We start from the raw sequence: 21696 nt of genomic DNA, 5'->3' as shown, positions 1-21696 counted from the left end.
TTAAATCTGATATAAATGTTTTAAAAGTGAAAACTTCAATGATATTCTGTAGGCCTAGCCTCTTATTGAAAGAGCTCAAGTTTCCATCCAACCTCCATTAATCAGATTGTTACTAGCATATGTCAGATATAGGCCAGTGAAAACTGGACTTATATAAAATGCATTAAATTTCAATTTTAACAGAACTTTTAAAGAATCCCGTTACCAGTCATTTGCATAACTGGGACTATATATGTTTTCTTTTTATGATCAAGAATAATCAAAGATAAGCTTAGAGGAAGAAAGAGCTCCTAAGAGGAATTCTTTACATTTTATTTATTTATTCATGAGAGACACAGATAGAGAGGCAGAGACATAAGGCAGATGCTCAACCACTGAGCCACCCAGATGCCCCCAGAGATTCAAATAGAAGATACCTCTCAGGAACTTTACTCATTTTTTTCTGCCATGTGGCTGGGTACTCTTTCTGACTGAGATTCATGATGAGTCTGTTCAGCAGCATTTGCAGGTAGCCAAATGATAAGAGGGTAGAAAGAAGGGGATTATCAGTTAGCAGCAGGGTAGGAGGAGCCTTGCCATAACTCCAAAATTGCTACCCAGATCTGGGGTGTGTGTGTGTGTGTGTGTGTGTGTAGGCTCAGAGAGTTAATTTGGAAAACAAATTTCTGTCTCAATTAAATCTACTCTGACTGGTACTGTGAATAAACTCATTTAACAAATGGAAAAAGTGATTAGAAGAAACACACATACTCAGAGAACTCTAGCAAGTAGTAAACATCTTATAAGTGAAAGTTTTCTATCTCTTAACAAGTTGACTGAAAGAATTATTTCTAATTATACACTTTATATATAGGAATATTGGTGTTAAGCCAATATTAAACAGACTATATTCAAACTAGACAAAATCCTGCAGGGGAAAAGCAGGAGAGTGGAGTTGGAAGGAAAAGTGATAGGGAGGATAAGGAAATATAAAATAGAGTGTGTGAAGGGGAAAGCAATCCATAAATCTAGTGTCCTTACTACCTATGATTCCTCCCACCCCACCCACACATACCCTCTACCTGGAAAACTGATCATCCTTAAAAACCCAGGTCAAGCGTTACCTCCTCTGTCCCTACAGGACTGACCTAAACTCATTGTTCTGGACTGAAAGACAGAAGATTGCTATCAATACTTTTGCCTGATGAGTATGCAGGAAAAAAAATCCCTTGGAAATTCATAAGCAGGATCTCTACTGGTATCATTTAATCAGTTCATTCCATTTAATCAAGAATACATAGGTCTGCCAATTCAACTTCATTCACTGGTTTACTGGCAAAAACAAGAATGAGCTTAAAAACAAGGATGTAATACTAAAGCATTACTTTAAGGCTATGCTTGGAAAAGCCATGAAAAAGCTTGGTAAAAATGGTATTGTTCTGTTGGAATTTATTTAAATAAATGAAGAATGTCACATAATAAATTTTCACTAAAAAATAAGAACATTTCTTTTTGTGCCTGATCCTATAAGTTAAACTGGCTTCTACAAGAGAAGCACTTACCTATATGCTTTCTTATAGAGAACTCAGGTTGCTTCCCATGTGTAAAATATTGAGTGCCCAGACAGTTTAAAGCTCTAAAAGGAAGCACTTTTTAAAAAATTACTTCTTAAAAATAAAACACAGAACCAAGTGCCAAATGATGTGTAATACTGTTTGTACATAAAAATGATAAATTCAGAGGTTTCATAAATACAGATTTATCAAACATAAATACAATTTAATATAACTAAGAAAAGGCACTGAGAAAAATCAACTCAGAGGACCACCATTCAGCTGAGCTTCCATGGTTCATTAGCTCTTGGTTACATTTATTAAAATGATTGTGCAGTATGAGATACAAAAGAATCATAATAAAAAGATTCACAGATAAAAACAAAGATTACTGTAAAAAAAAAAGCAGCTTCCCACTCAAATATAACACCTTAACCTGAATGAGATTAATTTGATGTGTAAGAATATTTAACCAAATATCTTGAAAAGTCAACTTGTTCTTTTTCATTTTAAAAATTAACAGGGAGCAGAATTCAAAGCTGAATAGAATAGAGCTGTGTTTATAATAATAAAGATGTTAAAGATAGGAATGCTTTTTTGGAAAAGTCTAAATTCTCAGATTCACAGGAGCTAATATAAGTAACGCTCACCTTATTAAGAAAATGTTACTTCCACCTAAAAAATCTAAAATATGCTATAATTCCCCTCATAACAAAATTAGCAAATATGAATTTTGCAGCCATTATGCACAAATGATTTTATAAAAAAATTAAATGTACTTATATGAGTATAGAAGTGGCATAAAAAATGAAATATCCTTTTTTACTCTTGTAAAACTGTAATTCTACTGGTAGTTCCAAGGTACACTGAAAACAAAGGGTTTTCAAACAAAGGGTAGAGGGTTTTATAAACAATGGTTTTCAAAGGAACATTTTAAGCAATGAAAAATCATTGGACTGTTTAGGTCTAATGAGAACTCTAAAGAAGAGTTCAAACTGAGGTTGCATATATTTTATATCTGAATTAAACTCCAGTGATACCATTCATACCACTGTTTGATGTCTCATGCTTATTACCCAACAAATGCACTTCTAATACTCAAGGTTAAAAACCTAACATCCTGAGTCAATATCACAGTGTGGATCTATCATGCTAAGTAAAGAAAAATAAGAAATAGCATTACTCATAAGCTTAATGGCAAAGCATGTTAATTTTATCAACATTCCAAGATAATAAATGTCTGAGTAGGTTTACTCCCAGATCATCTATACATGAGATAGAAAAAGACAGATGATCACCCTCTGACATGTAAACAGTGCTTCTACATTAGATGCCATGAGCATGATTCTCTTTGGAAATATATCTGCATTCATTATAATGGATGGTCTTATGAGTGTATCTACCTGAAGTGCCTTCCTGAATGTATGTTCAGAAACTGTATTTATAAAAATTAGACTTCAAATGGCTAAAGTATCAATTCCTTGTATTTGGAAGCAAAAGTTAAGGGGGGGGGGAATAAGATCTTAAACAGAAAGCTTAAATTGTAAGTATTAAGGAGCTTTTCCCTGTACATAAACTGGTGGGGATGATGGGAAGCATGCAATAATCAAAGTGTTTGATTTATAGAATGAAACCTGTCTGGGTGTTTAAATCCAAAATGTTGATATTTCAACTGCAATGGGTTCATTTATATTTCTTTGAAAGATGATTGTGAGTCTTTAGTTATTATACCAATCATATTTAGCAGATGGTCAAAGAAAAGTACTATTTATTTATTTATTTATTCATATAGAATAAACCCAACATATAGAATAACACTCAGTGCTCATCCCATCAAGTGCCCCCCTTAGTGCCCATCACCCAGTCACCCCCACCCCCCACCACCTCCCTTTCCACCACCCCTAGTTCATTTCTCAGAGTTAGGAGTCACTCATGTTCTGTCTCCCTTTCTGATATTTCCCACTCATTTTTTCTCCTTTCCCCTTTATTCCCTTTCACTATTTTTTATATTCTCCAAATGAATGAGACCATATAATGTTTGTCCTTCTACGATTGACTTATCTCACTCAGCATAATACCCTCCAGTTCCATCCACGTCGAAGCAAATGGTGGGTATTTGTCGTTTCTAATGGCTGAGTAATATTCCATTGTATACATAGTCCACATCTTCTTTATCCATTCATCTTTCGATGGACACCAAAGCTCCTTCCACAGTTTGGCTACTGTGGACATTGCTGCTATAAACATCAGGGTGCTGGTGTCCCGGCATTTCACTGCCTCTGTATCTTTGGGGTAAATCCCCAGCAGTGCAATTGCTGGGTCATAGGGCAGCTCTATTTTTACCTCTTTGAGGAACCTCCACACAGTTTTCCAGAGTGGCTGCACCAGTTCACATTCCCACCAAGAGGGTTCCCCTTTCTCCACATCCTCTCCAACATTTGTGGTTTCCTGTCTTATTAATTTGGCCATTCTCCTTGGTGTGAGGTGGTATCTCATTCTGGTTTTGATTTGTATTTTCCTGAAGGCAAGTGATGTGGAGCATTTTCTCATATGCTTGTTGGCCATGTCTATGTCTTCTTTGGTGAAATTTCTGTTCACGTGTTTTGTCCATTTCATGATTGGATTGTTTTTTTCTTGGGTGTTGAGTTTAATAAGTTCTTTATAGATCGTGGATACTAGCCCTTTATCTGATAGGTCATTTGCAAATATCTTCTCCCATTTTGTAGTCTGTCTTTTAGTTTTGTTGACTATTTCTTTTGCTGTGCAGAATCTTTTCATCCATCTTCACAGATGACATGACACTTTATATAGAAAATCCAAAAGACTCCACCCCAAGATTGCTAGAACTCATACAGCAATTCAGCAATGTGGCAGGATACAATATCAATGCAAAGAAATCAGTGTCATTTCTATACACTAACAATGAGACTGAATAAAGAGAAATTAAGGAATCAATCCCATTCACAATTGCACCCAAAACCATAAGATACCTTGGAATAAACCTATCAAAAGAGGTAAAGGATCTATACCCTAAAAAGTACAGAACACTTCTGAAAGAGGAAGACGTAAAGAGATGAAAAAACATCCCATGCTCATGGATTGGAAGAATAAATATTGTGAAAATATCTATGCTACACGTTCAATGCAATCCTTATCAAATACCATCGACTTTCTTCACAGAGTTGGAACAAGTCATCTTAAGATTTTTACGGAATTAGAAAAGACCCCAAATAGCCAGAGGAATACTGAAAAAGAAAACCAATTCTGGGGGCATCACAATGCTGGATTTCAAGCTGTATTACAAGGTTGTGATCATCCAGACAGGATGGTACTGGCGCAAAAACAGACACATATATCAATGAAACAGAATAGAAAACCCAAAAGTGGACCCTCAACAATATGGTCAACTAATATTCGACAAAGCAGGAAAGACTATCCACTGAAAAAAGGACAGTCTCTTCAATAAATAGTGTTGGGAAAATTGGACAACCACATGCAGAAAGAATGAAACTGAACCATTCTCTTACACCATTCACAAAGATAAATTCATAATCATTGAAAGATCTGAATGCGAGGCAAGAATCCATCAAAATCCTAGAGGAGAACACAGACAACAGGTTTTTTTTTTTTAATTTGGCCACAGCAAGTTAGTGTTTTATTTCTTATAGTATGGGATGCCTGGGTGGCTCAGTGGTTGAGTATCTGCCTTCAGCTCAGGGTGTGATTCTGGGGTCTGGGGATCAAGTCTTGCATCTGGCTCCCTGCAAGGAGCCTGCTTCTCCCTCTGCCTGTGTCTCTGCCTCTCTCTCTGTGTGTGTCTCTCATGAGTAAATAAATAATAAAAAAAAATTGCTGAGTATGATGATGTTTCTGAGGCCCCAATAATTCAGTGACCCAAATAAAGTTGCATTTATGTTAACTAGACTATGCTAGGTAAGGCAGGCAAAAAAAAATGGACCAATATTATCACAAAGATTTTCAAGGATTGACGACACAAATATGTGATTAACTTCAATTAGCTGGAACCTCCTTACCTGATCTTTCTAGTCAGTCAAGATTTTTAATGTAAACAAGTCCACATTCCACTAAAGAATTCCTATTTGGAACAAAAAGAGTTTGATGATCTAAAATCAGTTGTATACTCCATCTTCCAGGACCTTGAGAATATGGCAGAGTAGGAGGACCCTTAGCTCACCTCATGGAACGTTTAAAATAGATATTATCTACATCCAAGTCAATAAACCAGAAAGCGATCTGAAGACTGGCAGAAAAAAAAAATTCCACAACTAAATATAAAGAAGAAACTGCATTTTAAAGGTAAAGAAAGTCAGAAAAGTGGAGAGGCTGCCCACAGAAGGGAGGGAGCTGGTGTGTGGCAAGGGCAGAGAACCTCCACACTAGATATCCCACATGGGGAAGAATAATCCCCATAATGTTTGGCTTTAAAAACCAGAAGGATTAAATTCCATGAGTTTGTAAAACCACTGAGGCTTGAAGACTGGAGCTTTAATAGTCAGCTAACTAAGCACTAGATGAGCCAGCAGAGCCAATGAGGAGAGAGAGTGATAGCTGGAAGGCTGCCTTTAAGAGATGGTGGCCTGTGTGGAGAGGTACTTAAAAACAGCAGTTTACACAATGTCAAGGGCAAACCAGAGACAGATATCTTCCTTCATAATGATTTTAGAGCATTTTGAGGGACTTTTCTGAAAATGAGAAAGCTCGCAGGCACCATTTACCTCCCTTGTCCCCCAACATAAACACAGAGCCACCTAAAGGAGTAAGGGCTGCACGGATACTTGTACTCTTGTCCACAGCTCAGGGTACATTTTGTTAAAGATGTGTGACTGTCCTACCCAGCAACCAGGTGCACAGCTGCCACAACACACCACACCCAGCTACATGCCCCCAGCCACCATCACACATGGGGCCCAGTCACACCCAGCCATTGTCACATGCCACACCCAGCCTCATTACCCTGGCCACCCTGCCATAAACCCCAGCTGCTACAGTGATTAGGGGATCCAGCATATCACTGGAAGCCCAACAATAATTTTGCTAAGACTGCCACACAACTCTCAAATTGCACAGAAGACAGACCTCAGAATTGACTTGCCTGGGTCTCATTGACACCACAAAAAGGAAGCACAGCCAACAGGCAGAGAGTAACTGCTGATGAATGCACTGAAAGGAAAAGTGCATCAGACACAACACCAGGGCATAAGCAACACATATAGGATAATCTCCTGAATTGCTAGGTTCTGGTGAACAGGGGACACTAAATTGCAGGGCACTCCAGGACCTCCTCTTCATAAAATCACTACTTTCAAAAGCAGAAGACACACCTGACTTTCTTAACACAGAAACAGACACAGAAAGGCAGAAAAAAAAGAAGAGATAGAGAAATTTATCCCAAATGAAAGAACAAGACAAGGCCACATTAGAAACCAAAGCAAAAAAGATATAAGTAATGTGCCTGATAGAAAATTTAAATCACTGATCATAATAATAAACACTGGACTTGAGTAAGTAATAGAACACAGAGAGAGACTCCTAACAAAGAAATAAGGAATAACATAGTAAAAATAAAGGACTCAATAAACAAAGGGAGAAAAACACCTGAGACACCTGGGTGGCTCAGTGGTTGAGCATCTGCCTTTGGCTCTCAGGGTCCTAGGATGGAGTCCTGCATCAGGATCACCACAGGGAATCTGCTCTACCCTCTGCCTATGTCTCTGCCTCTCTCTCTCTCTGTCTTTCATGAATAAATAAATAAAATCTTTTTTTTTAAAGAAAAACACTTGATGGAAAGAACAACAAGATGGAAGAAACAAAGGAATTAAGACAGAATAATGGAAGATGGAAAATGAAAGAAAAGGAAGAAAGAAAGGAGAGAAAAAATTACACAGGATGGGAATAATTTAGGGAATTCATTGACTCCAGGAAATAAAATAGCATTCATATTATAGGAGTCCCAGAAGAAAAAAGAGAGAAAAAGAGGAACCAAATTATTTGAAGAAATAATAGCTGAAAACTTTCCAAATTTGACGAAAGAAATAAATACCAAGATTCAGGAGGCACGGAACTCACATCAAAATTTTTAAAAAGCAGACCCAAAACAAGGCATATATTAATTAAATTGGCAAAATACAGGGATAAAGAAAATAATCTGAAAACAACAAGACAAAAGAAGTCAGTAGCTTACAAGGGAAAATCCATTAGTCTAGCTGGAAATTTTTCAACAGAAATGTTGCAAGCCATAAGGGAGTGACACGATACATTCGAAGTGCTGAATGGGAAAAATCTGAATCCAAGAATACTCTATCCAGCAAGGCTATCATTCAGAATAGAAGGAAAGATAAGGAGTTTCCCATATAAGGAAAAACTAAAGGAGTTTGTGATCACTAAACTAGTAAGAAATATTAAATGGGTCACTTTGAAGACAAAAATGAGACAAAAAGTGACAGTATAAAATTAGGAAACAAGGAAACAGTGAAAATAGACATTTGTGTAAAAAAAGTCAAGGAACTCATCCAAAAAAGTATATAAAATATAAAAATATATACTAAAACATGAGGAGGATAGGAGAAAAGAATGGGTTCAAACTTAAATAACCATCACCTTAATATAGACTTCTATATGCAGTGAAGGTTATATACAAAACTAATGGTAACCATATAATAAAAAAGAAAGCATTAGAAAGCATGTAAAAAATGAAAAGAAAGAAATCCAAATATGTCACTTAAAAATCAGCACAACATGAAAAAGAGAAAGACAAGAAAGGATCAAAGAAAATCTTCAGAAACAACCACAAAACAAGTAATAAAATAGCAATAATACACATCTATCAATTTCTTTGAAAGTAAATGGACAAATTGCTCCAATCTAAAGACATAGGGTGACACAATGGATAAAAAAATAAGGCCCACTTATATCGTTTCTAGAACAGACTCATTTTAGATGTAAAGACATATCCAGGTTGAAACTAAGGGAATGGAGAAATATCTACCATACAATGGATGTCAAAAGAAAGCCAGAATAGCAATACTTACTTCAGATGAAATGGACTTTAAAGCAAAGACTGTAATAAGAGACAAAGAAGGACACTATATAATAAAAAAAGGAAACAATTCAACAAGAAGACAAAGTAATTGTAAATAACAATGCACCCAATATAGAAGCACCTAGATACATAAAACAATTCATAACATACATAAAGAAACTAATCCACTATTATGCAATAATAGTAGGAGGCTTTAACACCCCACTTATATCAATGGACTGATCATCTGAACATAAAATCAACAAGGAAACAGTGAACAGAAAAACAGCAAGGAAAATCAACAAGGAAACAATAAATGACACACTGGACAAGATGGACTTAGATATATTCAGAACATTTCATCCTAAAACAACAGAATATACATTCCTTTTAATTGCGCACACAATATTCTCCAGAATAGATAACATATTAGGACATTAAACCAGCCTCAACAAATTCAAGACACCAAAAGCACCCATTCATCTTTTCTGACCACAATACCTGAAACTAGAAATCAACCATAAGAAAAAGTACCACAAATACTCAGAGTTTAAATAACATGCTGCCTCGGTGTCCATCGAAAGATGAATGGATAAAGATGTGGTTTATGTATACAATGGAATATTACTCAGCCATTAGAAATGACAAATACCCACCATTTGCTTCAACGTGGATGGAACTGGAGGGTATTATGCTGAGTGAAATAACTCAATCGGAGAAGGACAAACATTATATGTTCTCATTCGTTTGGGGAATATAAATAATAGTGAAAGGGAATAGAGGGAAGGGAGAAGAAATGGGTAGGAAATATCAGAAAGGGAGACAGAACATGAAGACTCCTAACTCTGGGAAACGAACTAGGGTTGGTGGAAGGGGAGGAGGGCGGGGGGTGGGGGTGACTGAGTGTCGGGCACTGAGGGGGACACTTGACGGGATGAGCACTGGGTGTTATTTTGTATTTTGGCAAATTGAGCACCAATAAAAAATAAATTTATTATTAAAAATAAATAATAAATAAATAAATAAATAAATAAATAAATAACATGCTGCTAAACAATGAATGACTCAAACAGGAAACCAGATAACAAATTTTTAAAAATACATAGAAATAAATAAAATTGAAAACACAATAGCCCCAAACCTCTCTGATACAGCAAAACCTGTTCTAAGGGTAAGGTTATAGCAATATATAGGCCTATCTCAGGAACAAAACAAAACAAAAAAAAGAAATAAACAACTTAAACTTACACCTAAAGGAGTGAGAAAAAGAGAAACAAAACCTAAAACCAGCAGCAGGATGAAAATTATAAAGATCTGAGCAGAAATAAATGATACAGTAACTTAAAAAACAATAGAATAGATCAATGAAACCAGGAGATGATTCTCTGAAAAAAGATCAATAAAATTGATCAAACTCTAGCCAGACTTATCAAAAAAAAAGGATAAAGGACTCAAATAAAATCACAAATGAGAGAGGAGAAATAACACCACAGAAATACAAACAAGTATAAAAGATTATGAAAAACTATATGCCAACAAATCAGAAACTTGGGAATGGAAGAAATGGATGAATTCCTAGAAAAATTTAAAAAATACTAAATTGAAAAAGGAAGAAAGAGAAAATTCTAACAGACTGACCACCAGCAATGAAGTTAAATCAGTAATCAAAAAACTCCCAACAGAAAAAGTCTAGGACCAGATAGCTTCACAGACGAATATCAAACATTTAAAGAAGAGTTAATACTTATTCTTCTTAAGCTATTCCAAAATATAGAGAAGGAAGGAAAATCTGCAAATTCATTTCATGAGGCCAACGTTATCATTATACCAAAACCAGATTAAAAGAGAACCAAAGGACAATAGACCTGATAAACATGGATGCAAAAATTCTCAACAAAATACTAGGAAGCCAAATCCAACAATACATTATAAGAATTATTCACCATGATCAAGTGGGACTTATTCCTAGGTTGTAAGTATGGTTCAATATTTGCAAATCAATCAATGCGAAATACCACATTAATAAAAGAAAGGATAAGAACCATATGATCCTCTCAATAGACACAGAAAAATTATCTGATAAAATACATCCATTCATGATAAAAGTCCTCAGCAAAGTGGGTTTAGAGAAAACATATGTCAACATAATAAAAGCCATATTTGAAAACCCACAGCTAACAACCTCCTCAATGGGGAAAAACTGAGAGCTTTTCCCATGAGGTCTGGAACAAGAAACGGATGTCCACTTTCACCACTTGTATTCAACATGGTACTGGAAGTTTCAGCCACAGCAATAAGACAACAAAGAGAAATAAAAGGAATCCAAGTTGGTAAGGAAGAACTAAAACTTTCACTATTTGCAGATGACATGACACTACCTAGGGAAGACCCAAAAGACTATACCCAAAACCAGCTGGAACTGATCAATGGATTCAGTGGTATGTATAAATACTGTGGAATATTATTTAGCCATAAAAACAATGGAATCTTGCCATTTACAACATGGATGAAGTGAGTGAGTATAATGCTAAAGGAAATAAGTCAGCAAGAGAGAAATACCATATTATTTCAATCATATGTGGAATTTAAGAAACAAAACAAATAAGCAAAGTGAAAAAAGAGAGAGAGTGACAAACCAAAAGCACATTCTTGGTTGTACAGAAGAAACTGATGGTTATCAGAGGTACAGTTGGTGAGGGGACTGGTTAAACAGGTGATGGAGATTAAGGAGTGCACTTGTGATGAGCACAGGGTGATGTATGAAAGTATTGAATTATTTTGTTGTACACCTGAAACTGATATAACATTCTATGTTAACTACCTGGAATTTAAAAAAATAAAACAAAATCAATTGTATACCCTGACAAATCAATTCTTGTGAGGGAGGAGCTACTTCATTGTATCATTGTATCTCTTTCTTAAAATAAGGATTAATAATAAGAAGTTTCTCACCTGAACCAAATGATCTGCTTAACACAATGACAGGTGCCTGCTCTGGGATGTTCTATTTTTCTTGCTCTTATCTGAGTCACCAATGACCACTATTCTAGTTGTTCTCTGACAAAACATATAATTCTCTATTTTCCAAGAAAATTACTTCCAATCCGCTTTCAAACACTAGTCCAAAATAAAACCATCCCAAGAGTGTTCCTGAACATAGGAATCTCACACCAACTACAATGCTATAGCTATATTGTAAACACTCAGATCAACATTAACTGTGGTTTGCAATAAATGAGTCCTCATGAATTCTAACGTAGCTCCAAATCTCACTGACTGTTGACAGGTTGTCATCAAATAAAAATCCCTTAACATGATCCAAAATAATGTTATAGTTCTCTATTGTCCTTGAAGACAGCCTCCTCTTTGTTTTTGTTTTTGTTTTGTTTTTTCCGTAAACAGTATGCTCACACAGACTCACACAGCCTTCTACTCCACCACAAACAAATCCAAAGCTCACTAATACTCATATACAGCAAGGTCAGAATTTTTTTAAGTAAGAAAAAAAATTATTTGATTAATGCTGAGAGCTGTAGCACATTTAGACAGGGTCATGGCCCCAGGCATCCATTTAATCAAATTTCTCTGCTGCCTGTCCCAGTGGAGCCATAACAACAAGAAACTTTCTCAATGAAAAAAGGGTGGGAGAAAGAGGGGAAAGCATACTTCATATCTTACATTGTTTACCCAATGTTAAGTAATTATTTCACTCATCTGCCACCACTACCATGGACTGACAAGTTACTTCTTGGAGACTGAAAAGTCTATTCAGCTGTAAATAGCTCGTTTTGTTTTTTTTTTTCCTTCATAATGAAGCTAACTGCTTAGTTTAGAAACTTCTTTGTGAATACTAAAGTAAGTATACTTTATCCATGCTAATGGTTTCACTAATTATATTTATTATATGGATGTAGTCAATTTCTCGTTATGAATATCACTGTTTCTCAACTATGCTGGAGCAATATTTTCTGTATAATTTCTCCAGCCCGATCACCCCACTTCAATACTTAAAGATGAATAACCCTCCCCATCCACACATACATAATAAACCTCTTTTTCCAATGAATTTTTATTGCTTGAGTGGCCAAACAAATTATTCCCAGGAGTTTTCAATAACACTTGATCTTTAATACAGCTCTTCTCCAGAGCAAATAGCAGAAAATGTGGCAGGCAGATAATAAAGAATTACAGTTTTCTTTTATTTAATAGCTCTATCAGTCAGAGTAGTAGAGATGAATAAAATAGTAACCTAACCACCCAGTCCTTCATAATTTATGTCCTAAAAAGCAAGAAGAAAAATAGAGGCAAGAAAAAATGTTTATATCTAACTGCAGTTCAAAATTAAAGGCAAATGATTTGAAATTTAAGTATGAGCAGAATCCCCTAAAAGCCAAATGGAAACAGACTACAAAACATACTGTTTAGCCACTAAGGAGAAAGCTGGGAAATGTTTTCCCACAATCAGGCAGAAATAAACATATTCATACCACTTTGCTCATGCTTGGAGATAAAGAGAAACAAGTTCAAAGATTTTTCTGATTAAAAACAAAGCTGGAAGGGAATTAATTTAATAAATTTCCTAGAATTTTTATTTGAAAACTCAATTTTAAGTACTTTCTCCTTATTTAATCTCCAATTTTCACTTGCTGGTTAATGGTCATCTACAGAAATAAAATCCAAGTGAATATTTATCCCAATGATATCCTCGTGGTATCATATTAGATTATTATAATCTCACAAGTACAATACATACTTCTTTTCCAAGAAGCTTAATCCACAGGGTAAACTGGACCAAGATATATACCCTTTTAGTCCTGTAAAACATCCATTACCAAAAGGAAAAGAGTACCTTATTTTATGCATAAAGACAGATTAAAACTACAAAGTTGACATAGCTAGGTATGAATGCAATTATTTTTGTGTTTTTGTGTATGGTTACAGTAAATATTTCCAATGAGGAAGAAAAAAATAAGAAAACCAGCTAAAGTCATGAAGGAGGAAGAAAAGAAACCAAGTATTGTAAGAATGGGAAAAGGCAGTAAAACGGGAAAATATACAAATGTAGAAAAGAAAGTAAAAAATACTGAAATACTGATTTAATGTGATTTTGAAAAGAAAGATTTGTTCCAGTCACCCTTATAGTCATAAAGGTAAATGAAATAATAAAGGAAAACTGAGAATAACCTTCATACACCAGAAAAAAACACTGGGATGAGTCTCAAAAACTAGGTTCCAATGGCTATTGCCAAATATCTGAGCTACCAAAGGCAAGTCACTTCATTTTTTTAAGATTTTGTTTCTTCATCTATAAAATGGAAGGTTGAACTAAATGACCTCTGATGTCCCTTCCATCCCTTAAATAGTGAAAATTCTAAGATAACTGAAACCACTGAAAAACTTTAATGTTTCCATTACCGATTTTTTTCCTATCTTTTTTCTTACACTCATGATAGCTTCATTCTATGACAAGAGCAGAGGAAAAATAATCCATTCTTAACAACTTCATTATTTTGTATCGTCACTTAGTAAAGAACGTTGATTCATCAAGAAATACTAATCAGTAAGAAATTAATAGGAATCTCAATCTAATTTTTCTTTTTCTCTCAAATTGTAGGGTGACAGAATGGTTTGAGAATGATATATGTCTTGGAGGAAAGGAAAGCCACAGGTGAGGAAATCACAAAAAAATATGCAAATAATTAGAGAGTATTTATATTTAACATTTCCTTTCTCTTCAAGTTTCACAATCCATTTTTAAAATACCCAATATTTCATGGTGACAACTGGAGGAATATTGGGCAGATGTCTAGAGTGAAGGGGAAATACAAAGATTACCAGGTCTCTTACCTAGTTTGATTCTAATAAGAGAGCCCTTATTTTAAAAAGGCAATTGTGTTATTTTATCCCTCAGGATGTTTACTTATTCAAGTTCCAACATATTTCATTTTCACCCACTTACACAAATTTGAGTGACTATGATGGTGCCTGGCACATAGCACACTCTTAAAAAATATCTGTTAAACATATGAATGGATGAATGGTTCAGTAGATGGATATATGGATGGATTCATCATTATTTATATCTTTTATTGACTCCTTGACTACTCACAAAAGATAGTGCCATTGGAATTTTTCTGAACATGTCTAACCTGAAATTTATTCTTTTGTTATCTAGAAAAAAAAGGTCCCTTAAGAAATAAAATTTTTAGGGGCACATAGAAGGCTCAGTCAGTTAAGTGTCTGCTTTCAACTCTGGTCATGGTCCCTGGGTCCTGAGATCAGTCCTACATCAGGCTCCCCTCTCCACAGGGAGCCTGCTTCTCTCTCTGCCTCTGCCATTCTCTCTCTGTCTCTCATGAATAAATGAATACAATCTTTTAAAAAAAGAATTTTTTTAAATGTAAACAAGGGCCAAAGACTGTACAACTTTCAGGGAGTGCCATTCACATTGTATTTTTTGTGAATAATGATCCTAAATAAGTTCAAGGGAGTAGCCCGACAAGGTAGGAAATTTAAATTCCTCAGAAATAGTCATTCACACATTAACACTCAATAGATGTTTTACATGCATTATTTAATGAAATCCTCCAACTCTAAGGACTATATCCACATCTATTCCAAAGCTTCCACTTTTTTTCTTATAGAGAGACCTGTAATAGTCTCTCTCTATAAGGTAAACTCTGCTCACCTTGTTTTAATTAAAGAATTTAACACAACAACGTTCTCATTCTTTAAACCTAGGATTTACCTGACCAGCTCAAATTAATGACACTTCTTCTAGAGTTGGAAATGCCATATGAAAGATTTTACTTCTCATGCCCAGTTGCAAATAGCAAAATACTGAAAAGTAGTAATTGGCCTCATTAAAATGGCACCAAGTTTATTCTATAATATCCTTACTATACCAAATGGCAATAAGGAAAGTTTAATGAAAATAATAAAAATCAACATTTATGAAAAGATGATTTCATTAAAAATACATTCAAAATTATTGTTCATGTGACTAAAAATTCAATCTTCAATGAAAGCTAAGCCTCCAATATTAAATCACAATTCAGTAAAAGCATTTCCAAGAACAATCAGATAATACATTATGGGTACAATTTTGAGTCATTTAACGTGATATAAAAATAGTATTGAAATAATCTAGTTAATAAATGTCCCTCTCTTTCTAACTCTTGCTCTCTCTCTTCATTTCACTCATTTCTATTGAGATTTTGGTGGAAGATATGGAGTACACAATTGAGCTATCTGGTGAATGCCTAGAATGCAGACAGCTAGACATGAAAACCATATTCTTTACACACGAGATATTCACAAAGCAATACTGTCATGATATGAGCTTTAATATACCATCAGTCCTCTACCACATTTTTTTAAGTCACCATTGAATCATATTAGGCAGGCAGACTCTCCTTTGCTGTTCTGCCCACTGTTCAGTTGCTGTGTATTCAATAAACTATCTCTTGTATTCTTCCTTGTGTGAATTCTTTCACTGGCCCTGTGTTGGCCTCCACCCAATTGAGTTGTCCCCTTATTTGGTGGTCTGTATGGGACCTTCTGTTGGCCCAGGACTCTCCTCAGATTCACCATGAATTTATTGGGACTTTCCTTTAGTGGACTGATTCTAGTACTCCTGTGGAACTGACAATGTCGACTGAGGTTACTCTTAGTGAGGATCCAAAGCCCCAGGGGAACTCTTGCCCTTCAGAGGAATCTTTTCTTCCCTCTCCTTTCTCTTTTCAGCCCGTCAGTGGCCTATCCCTAATACTCTTCAGACAACTGAAGATTTTTGGCCACAGTGGCTCCCTATTGCGGTCTGAAGGCAAACAGTTTGGACTGCCTGTGCCTGTGGGGGTAAAGGACACCTTTCTTCTCCTCTCTCACTCTGTGTCCTCTGAGGTTTCCATTCTAAATGTTTTTTTGGGGAACTGCCCCCCCCCTTCCTTTGTTCACAGGATCCAGCAGCCATCTTCATCTACAGGAGAAATATGTTCCGATGGTCTGAGTGGTGAGTCCTCCCCCTCCTTTTTCTGACCCAGTTTGGCCAACCAGTGTCCAGCTTTCCTTGTTGCAGGGGATGTCTCAGTGGGGATTACTATTATCATTTGCCAGCACTCTCTCCTTGGTAGGATGCCCCAATAGAATCAACCATTGTGTATAAGGTCTAGTCTTTTAAGGTCAGTGGCACACCCTGACTGAAATTGTGACCACGAGTCAGAGCTCCATTCCCTTTGGGGGGACACCCCTTTGGGAATTGGCAGTTGTTTTTTCCCCACTATGGGACAACCCCCTTCTATTCTTTTGGACTCACCCTTGGGCAGTATTCTTGAAAACTGAACAAACTTTACTTCCAAGGCCTGAGGGGGCAAAGTGTCATATTTTTATGAAATGTTTCCTGGCCTCAGTACAAACTCTAAGATCAGGAGGTATGGCCCCTCCATGGAACCTTTTTTTATAATACTATTTTCCAGTTTGAACTCTTTTACTGGAACTCCTCCAAATGGTCAGGAGTCTATGTGTGCAAGCCTTCATGGCATTATTCCAAAAATCCCGACCTCCAAAAAACTGTAGGATGTGTCTTGCTTGGTTTCATGACCCATCTGACCCTGTGGATAACTATCCAAACTGAAACTGAAGTTTTGCTAAGTTGAATGAAAAATTGGGTCAAATTCACTGAGTATCTAAGTCGATTCCAAATAAAATAAAATACTGAAGCATTGATTAATATCAAGTGGAAATTTTATCTGCTTTTGACGTCTTATGCAGAGAAATTAAAGGTACTTAGGTCTGTTGGAAAACATGCTTTGTGCCTTATTTAAAAATTGTACTACGAAAACTGTATGTTCCTAAAAGTTATGAAATATATTCATAAATTTACCAATCTAAAGAATTCTAATAGAATAGAATTCTATTAGTAACAATTGGTTGCTACTTAGTTTTCACTGGGGAATAAGGTTTCTAAGAGTTAAAATTCTACTAAATGTAATTAAGACTGATAGAAATGATAAGGAATGCAACTCTATGTAGGAAAGTAGGATGGCTGGGAGTTCAAGCTTTCTGACAGTTCCTAACATTACCAAAAAAGGGAAAATTCCATATGTCCCCATACTGCCTCACTCCACCTTATAACTGTGGCCCCTCACCACTGTCTCATTGCAAGCAAGTCTCTTGTTTGCTGCCCTGCCCACTGCTCCCTTGCAGTGTACTCAATGTCTATCCCTTTTTTAAAAATTGAATAATATTAAAAACTAAAAATAAATATAAATAAGTAAAAACTAAAACACAAAACATCAAGTTGACACCTTAAATATATGCAATTCCTGTTTTTCAACTGTACCTCAATAAAGATTAAAAATAAAACAGAAAGGATAAAATACCTAAATGTGAGAGTTGAAGCCATAAAAATACTAGAAGAGAGCACAGGCAGTAATTTCTTTGACACTGGGCATAGCAACATTTCTCTAGATATGTCTACCAAGGAAAGGGAAATAAGAGCAAAAATAAACTATTGAGACTAAATCAAAATAAAAGCTTATGCGCACAAAGGAAATAGCAAACAAAACTGAAAGACAACCTACCCAGTGGGAGAAGATATTTCCAAATAACATGCACATAAAGGGTTAGCCTCCAAAATATATAAAAAACTAATACAACTCCACACCCAAAAAATAATCCAACTAAAAAAATGGGCAGAATATTACAGTGCCTGGGTGGCTCAGTCATTTTAGCATCTGTCTCTTGATTTCAGTTTAGGTCATGATCTCAGGGTCATTAGATCAAGTCCCACATCAAGGCTCTGCACTAGGCATGGAGCCTGCTTAAGATTATCTTTCTCTCTCTCCCTCTACCCCTCCCTCTCTCTCTAAACAGAAAAAAGAAAACAAGCAAAAGACATGAACAAAATTTCTCTAAAGAAGACATATGGGTAGTTGGAAAGAGACCACAGACATTGAAGGAACCTCATTCAGGACCTTTCCCTCACCCAGTCTCTCTGGCAAAGTAGTGCTGAAGGTGAGGATGAGCTACTTTGTGGATTCTGCAGCCAGTGGCCCTGCCCCTTATTCAGCAGTGCGGCCTGCTGTGGTGAGGCAGGGGCCTATCAACTCCTATGAAGATCCTCAAATGGCCGGCCTGTGGTTTCCAGTCCAATTATCACCAGCAAAGAGCTTACTACCCCTTCTGGGATAAGATAGCAACTCAGGAAGTTCCCACAGGTCTGGAACACTGTGGCCCAGATATGGAATGTGCTGATGTACCACTGTTAACTCCAAGCAGCAAAGAAATGATGTCTCAAGCATTGAAAGCTACTTTCAGTGGTTTCTCTAAAGAACAACAAAGACTGGGAATTCCAAAAGACCCCCGGCAGTGACAGAAACCCATGTTCAGGACTGGATGATGTGGGCTGTGAATGAGTTCAGCCTGAAAGGTATGGACTTCCAGAAGTTCTGTGTGAATGGGGCAGCCCTCTGCGCACTAGGAAAAGACTGCTTTCTCGAGCTGGCCCCAGACTTCGTTGGGGATATCTTTTGGGAACATCTTGAGATCCTACAGAAAGAGAATGTGATACCATACCAAGTGAATGGAGTCAACCCTACCTATCCAGAATCCCGCTATACCTCAGATTACTTCATTAGTTATGGTATGGAGCATGCTCAGTGCATTCCTTCCTCTGAGTTCTCAGAGCCTAGCTTCATCACAGAGTCCAACCAGACACTCCATCCCATTAGCTCGGAGGAACTCCTCTCCCTCACGTATGAGAATGACTACTCCTCGGTCATTCTCTGGGACCCTCTGCAGACAGACACCTTGCAGACTGACTACTTTGCCATCAAACAAGAAGTTGTAACCCCAGACAACATGTGCATGGGGAGGACCAGTTGTGATAAGCTCGGGGCCCAGGACTCTTTTGAGAGCGTGGAGAGCTACGACAGTTGTGACTGCCTCACCCAGTCCCGGAGCAGCCATTCATCTTTTAGTAGCCTGCAGCACATCCCCTCCTATGAAAGCGTCGACTCAGAGGACTATCCAGCTGCCCTGCCCAACCACAAGCCCAAGGGCACCTTCAAGGACTATGTGCGTGACCATGCTGACCTCAACAAGGGCAAACCTATCATTCCTGCTGCTGCCCTGGCTGGCTACACAGGCAGTGGACCAATCCAGCTATGGCAGTTTCTTCTGGAATTACTCACTGATAAATCCTGTCAGTCTTTTATCAGCTGGGTAGGAGATGGCTGGGAGTTCAAGCTTTCTGACCCAGAAGAGGTGGCCAGGAGATGGGGAAAAAGGAAAAACAAACCTAAGATGAATTATGAGAAACTGAGCTGTGGCCTATGCTACTATTATGACAAAAACATCATCCAAGAAACAGCGAGTAAGCGCTATGTGTACCGCTTTGTGTGTGACCTGCAGAACCTCCTGGGCTACACGCCCGAGGAACTCCACACCATGCTGGACATCAAGCCCGATGCTGATGAGTGATGGACACCACAGGGCTCGGGGAAACTCTGCTGAGACATTTCGAAGAACAAACATGTCAGTCGGACTCTTAATTTTTCATTGTTATTCTATTTTTAATTTTCCAGAACTCATTTTTTTTTTTTTTACATTCAGGGGTGGGAGCTAAATGAGCTGCAGCTATAATCAATTGTGTGCAGTTGGAAAAAAGAAAGCCAGGACTTGTGGCATGGGTGGGACAAGAAATTCTTGAGCAAATTTTCAGGAGAGAGAGAAGGGTCTTAGAAGCTTGAAGGATCTGGCTTAAGGGAGGAGGAAATGAACGTGTATCATTATTTCTAAAAATCATCCATGAAAAAAATGTGTCTTGAGTTATGGATCTATTAGCAAAAGAAATTGAGACATCAGGAGTCATGAGTCAGGCAATTAACTTGCTTTTGTTTTTAGTTCTGGGAGGGCAAAAAAAAAGAGGGAGGTGGGATAAAACATTTGTTTGGGGGATGCACTAAAAACCAAGGACTATTTGGTTTTGGTCGACTTTTGAAACAAAGATGGACTTCAATGGAGAGAGGCCCAAACTGTTTTTGTGCTAAAATCTATTTTATTAAATTTTGTGTCAGTATTTTTTTTTCTTAAAAATCATCTTAAGCTCTAAGGTGGTCTCAGTATTGAGATATCATGCAAGTTTGTTTTTATTTGCCGGCTGAGAATTCTGTCACAGTGCAAGGAAACTCTTTATATAGACCTCACTGGAAATGCAAAGTGCTGTCACTGAGATCGGGATTCCCAAATTCATGTGACTTCTATATGAAGGGGAAAAATATCATGCTGATTTGGGTACAAGGGACCTGTGCATGTGAATTTCATCTGTGTTTTAAAAAAGGATCACGCCCCTCTACTTACCTGCCATTATTGGATTCTCGGGGTTTGGACTTAACATTGAACTGAGAAGCATTAAGTCTTTGAACTGAATGTATTTTGCAGCCCTGGTTTTGGATCACAGTCAATGTAGGAGCACTGTTGAAGTCATAGAAAGGAGATTGAAAGAGGAAGAATGACTTGTTTCTTTGTTGGTTCTATACCTGTAACATATATGACATGGAATAAACGCTATGTGCATGGGCATCACCCCTCAGGTCTTAGGAAGTAAGTCCTGAATGCATGTCTTTCCAGACCAACACTCTACACTTTCTCCTTTATGTCTCATTTTCCCAGCATCCCACGTTTATTACATCCCCCCCCCCCACTACCCTGTTACCCAGTAGAGAGAAATGTACAGCTTTCCGACCCATGAGTAAAAGAGCAATGCGGTCATGGCATGACTTGAAGAGTGTCTGACAAAGCCATTTAGACATCCTGGGTTTTAGGGACAGTGGAAATTAAGGTTGCATAGAAGTAAAATGTGGCCTGGCTGTCTTTGAGAAGAGAAGTGCATGGCTTTCCTTGAAAAGTTGAAGCTAGTGGAGTCAGGTGTCAGGTGAGGCTGTGTATGCAGAGTGAAGCATAAGACACTGTAAGGGCCTGTGCTTGGATCTGTTTTCCTGGCACAGGGTAAGTGAAGGTGAATGATTGCAGAAGAGGTGAACAACAAAGGAAACAAAATAAAAGGAGCTTGAGTGAAGAGAATGAGGTGGTCCATGAGATCCGAATAGATTTCTACTTCCTCCC

General features: G+C 37.1%; 1 protein-coding gene across 1 annotated transcript in view; it reads left to right on the top strand.

Annotated features, from left to right (window-relative positions):
* LOC111094784 (protein C-ets-1-like) overlaps window positions 1–21118 on the top strand; it is a 79277-nt gene extending 58159 nt beyond the window's left edge. Inside the window, 5 exon segments of the mRNA XM_038587822.1 lie at window positions 14186–14239; window positions 16530–16582; window positions 18445–18702; window positions 18704–18938; window positions 18941–21118. Coding sequence (XP_038443750.1) covers window positions 18496–18702; window positions 18704–18938; window positions 18941–20052 — 1554 coding nt within the window. The 5' untranslated portion in view covers window positions 14186–14239; window positions 16530–16582; window positions 18445–18495 and the 3' untranslated portion in view covers window positions 20053–21118.
* The last annotated feature ends 578 nt before the right edge of the window (window positions 21119–21696 follow it).

This window comes from Canis lupus, chromosome X, assembly GCF_011100685.1.
Source record: "Canis lupus familiaris isolate Mischka breed German Shepherd chromosome X, alternate assembly UU_Cfam_GSD_1.0, whole genome shotgun sequence".
Lineage (NCBI taxonomy): Eukaryota > Metazoa > Chordata > Mammalia > Carnivora > Canidae > Canis > Canis lupus.
The sequence above is the reverse complement of the archived record's forward strand: the minus strand, read 5'-3'. Positions and strand labels throughout refer to the sequence as shown.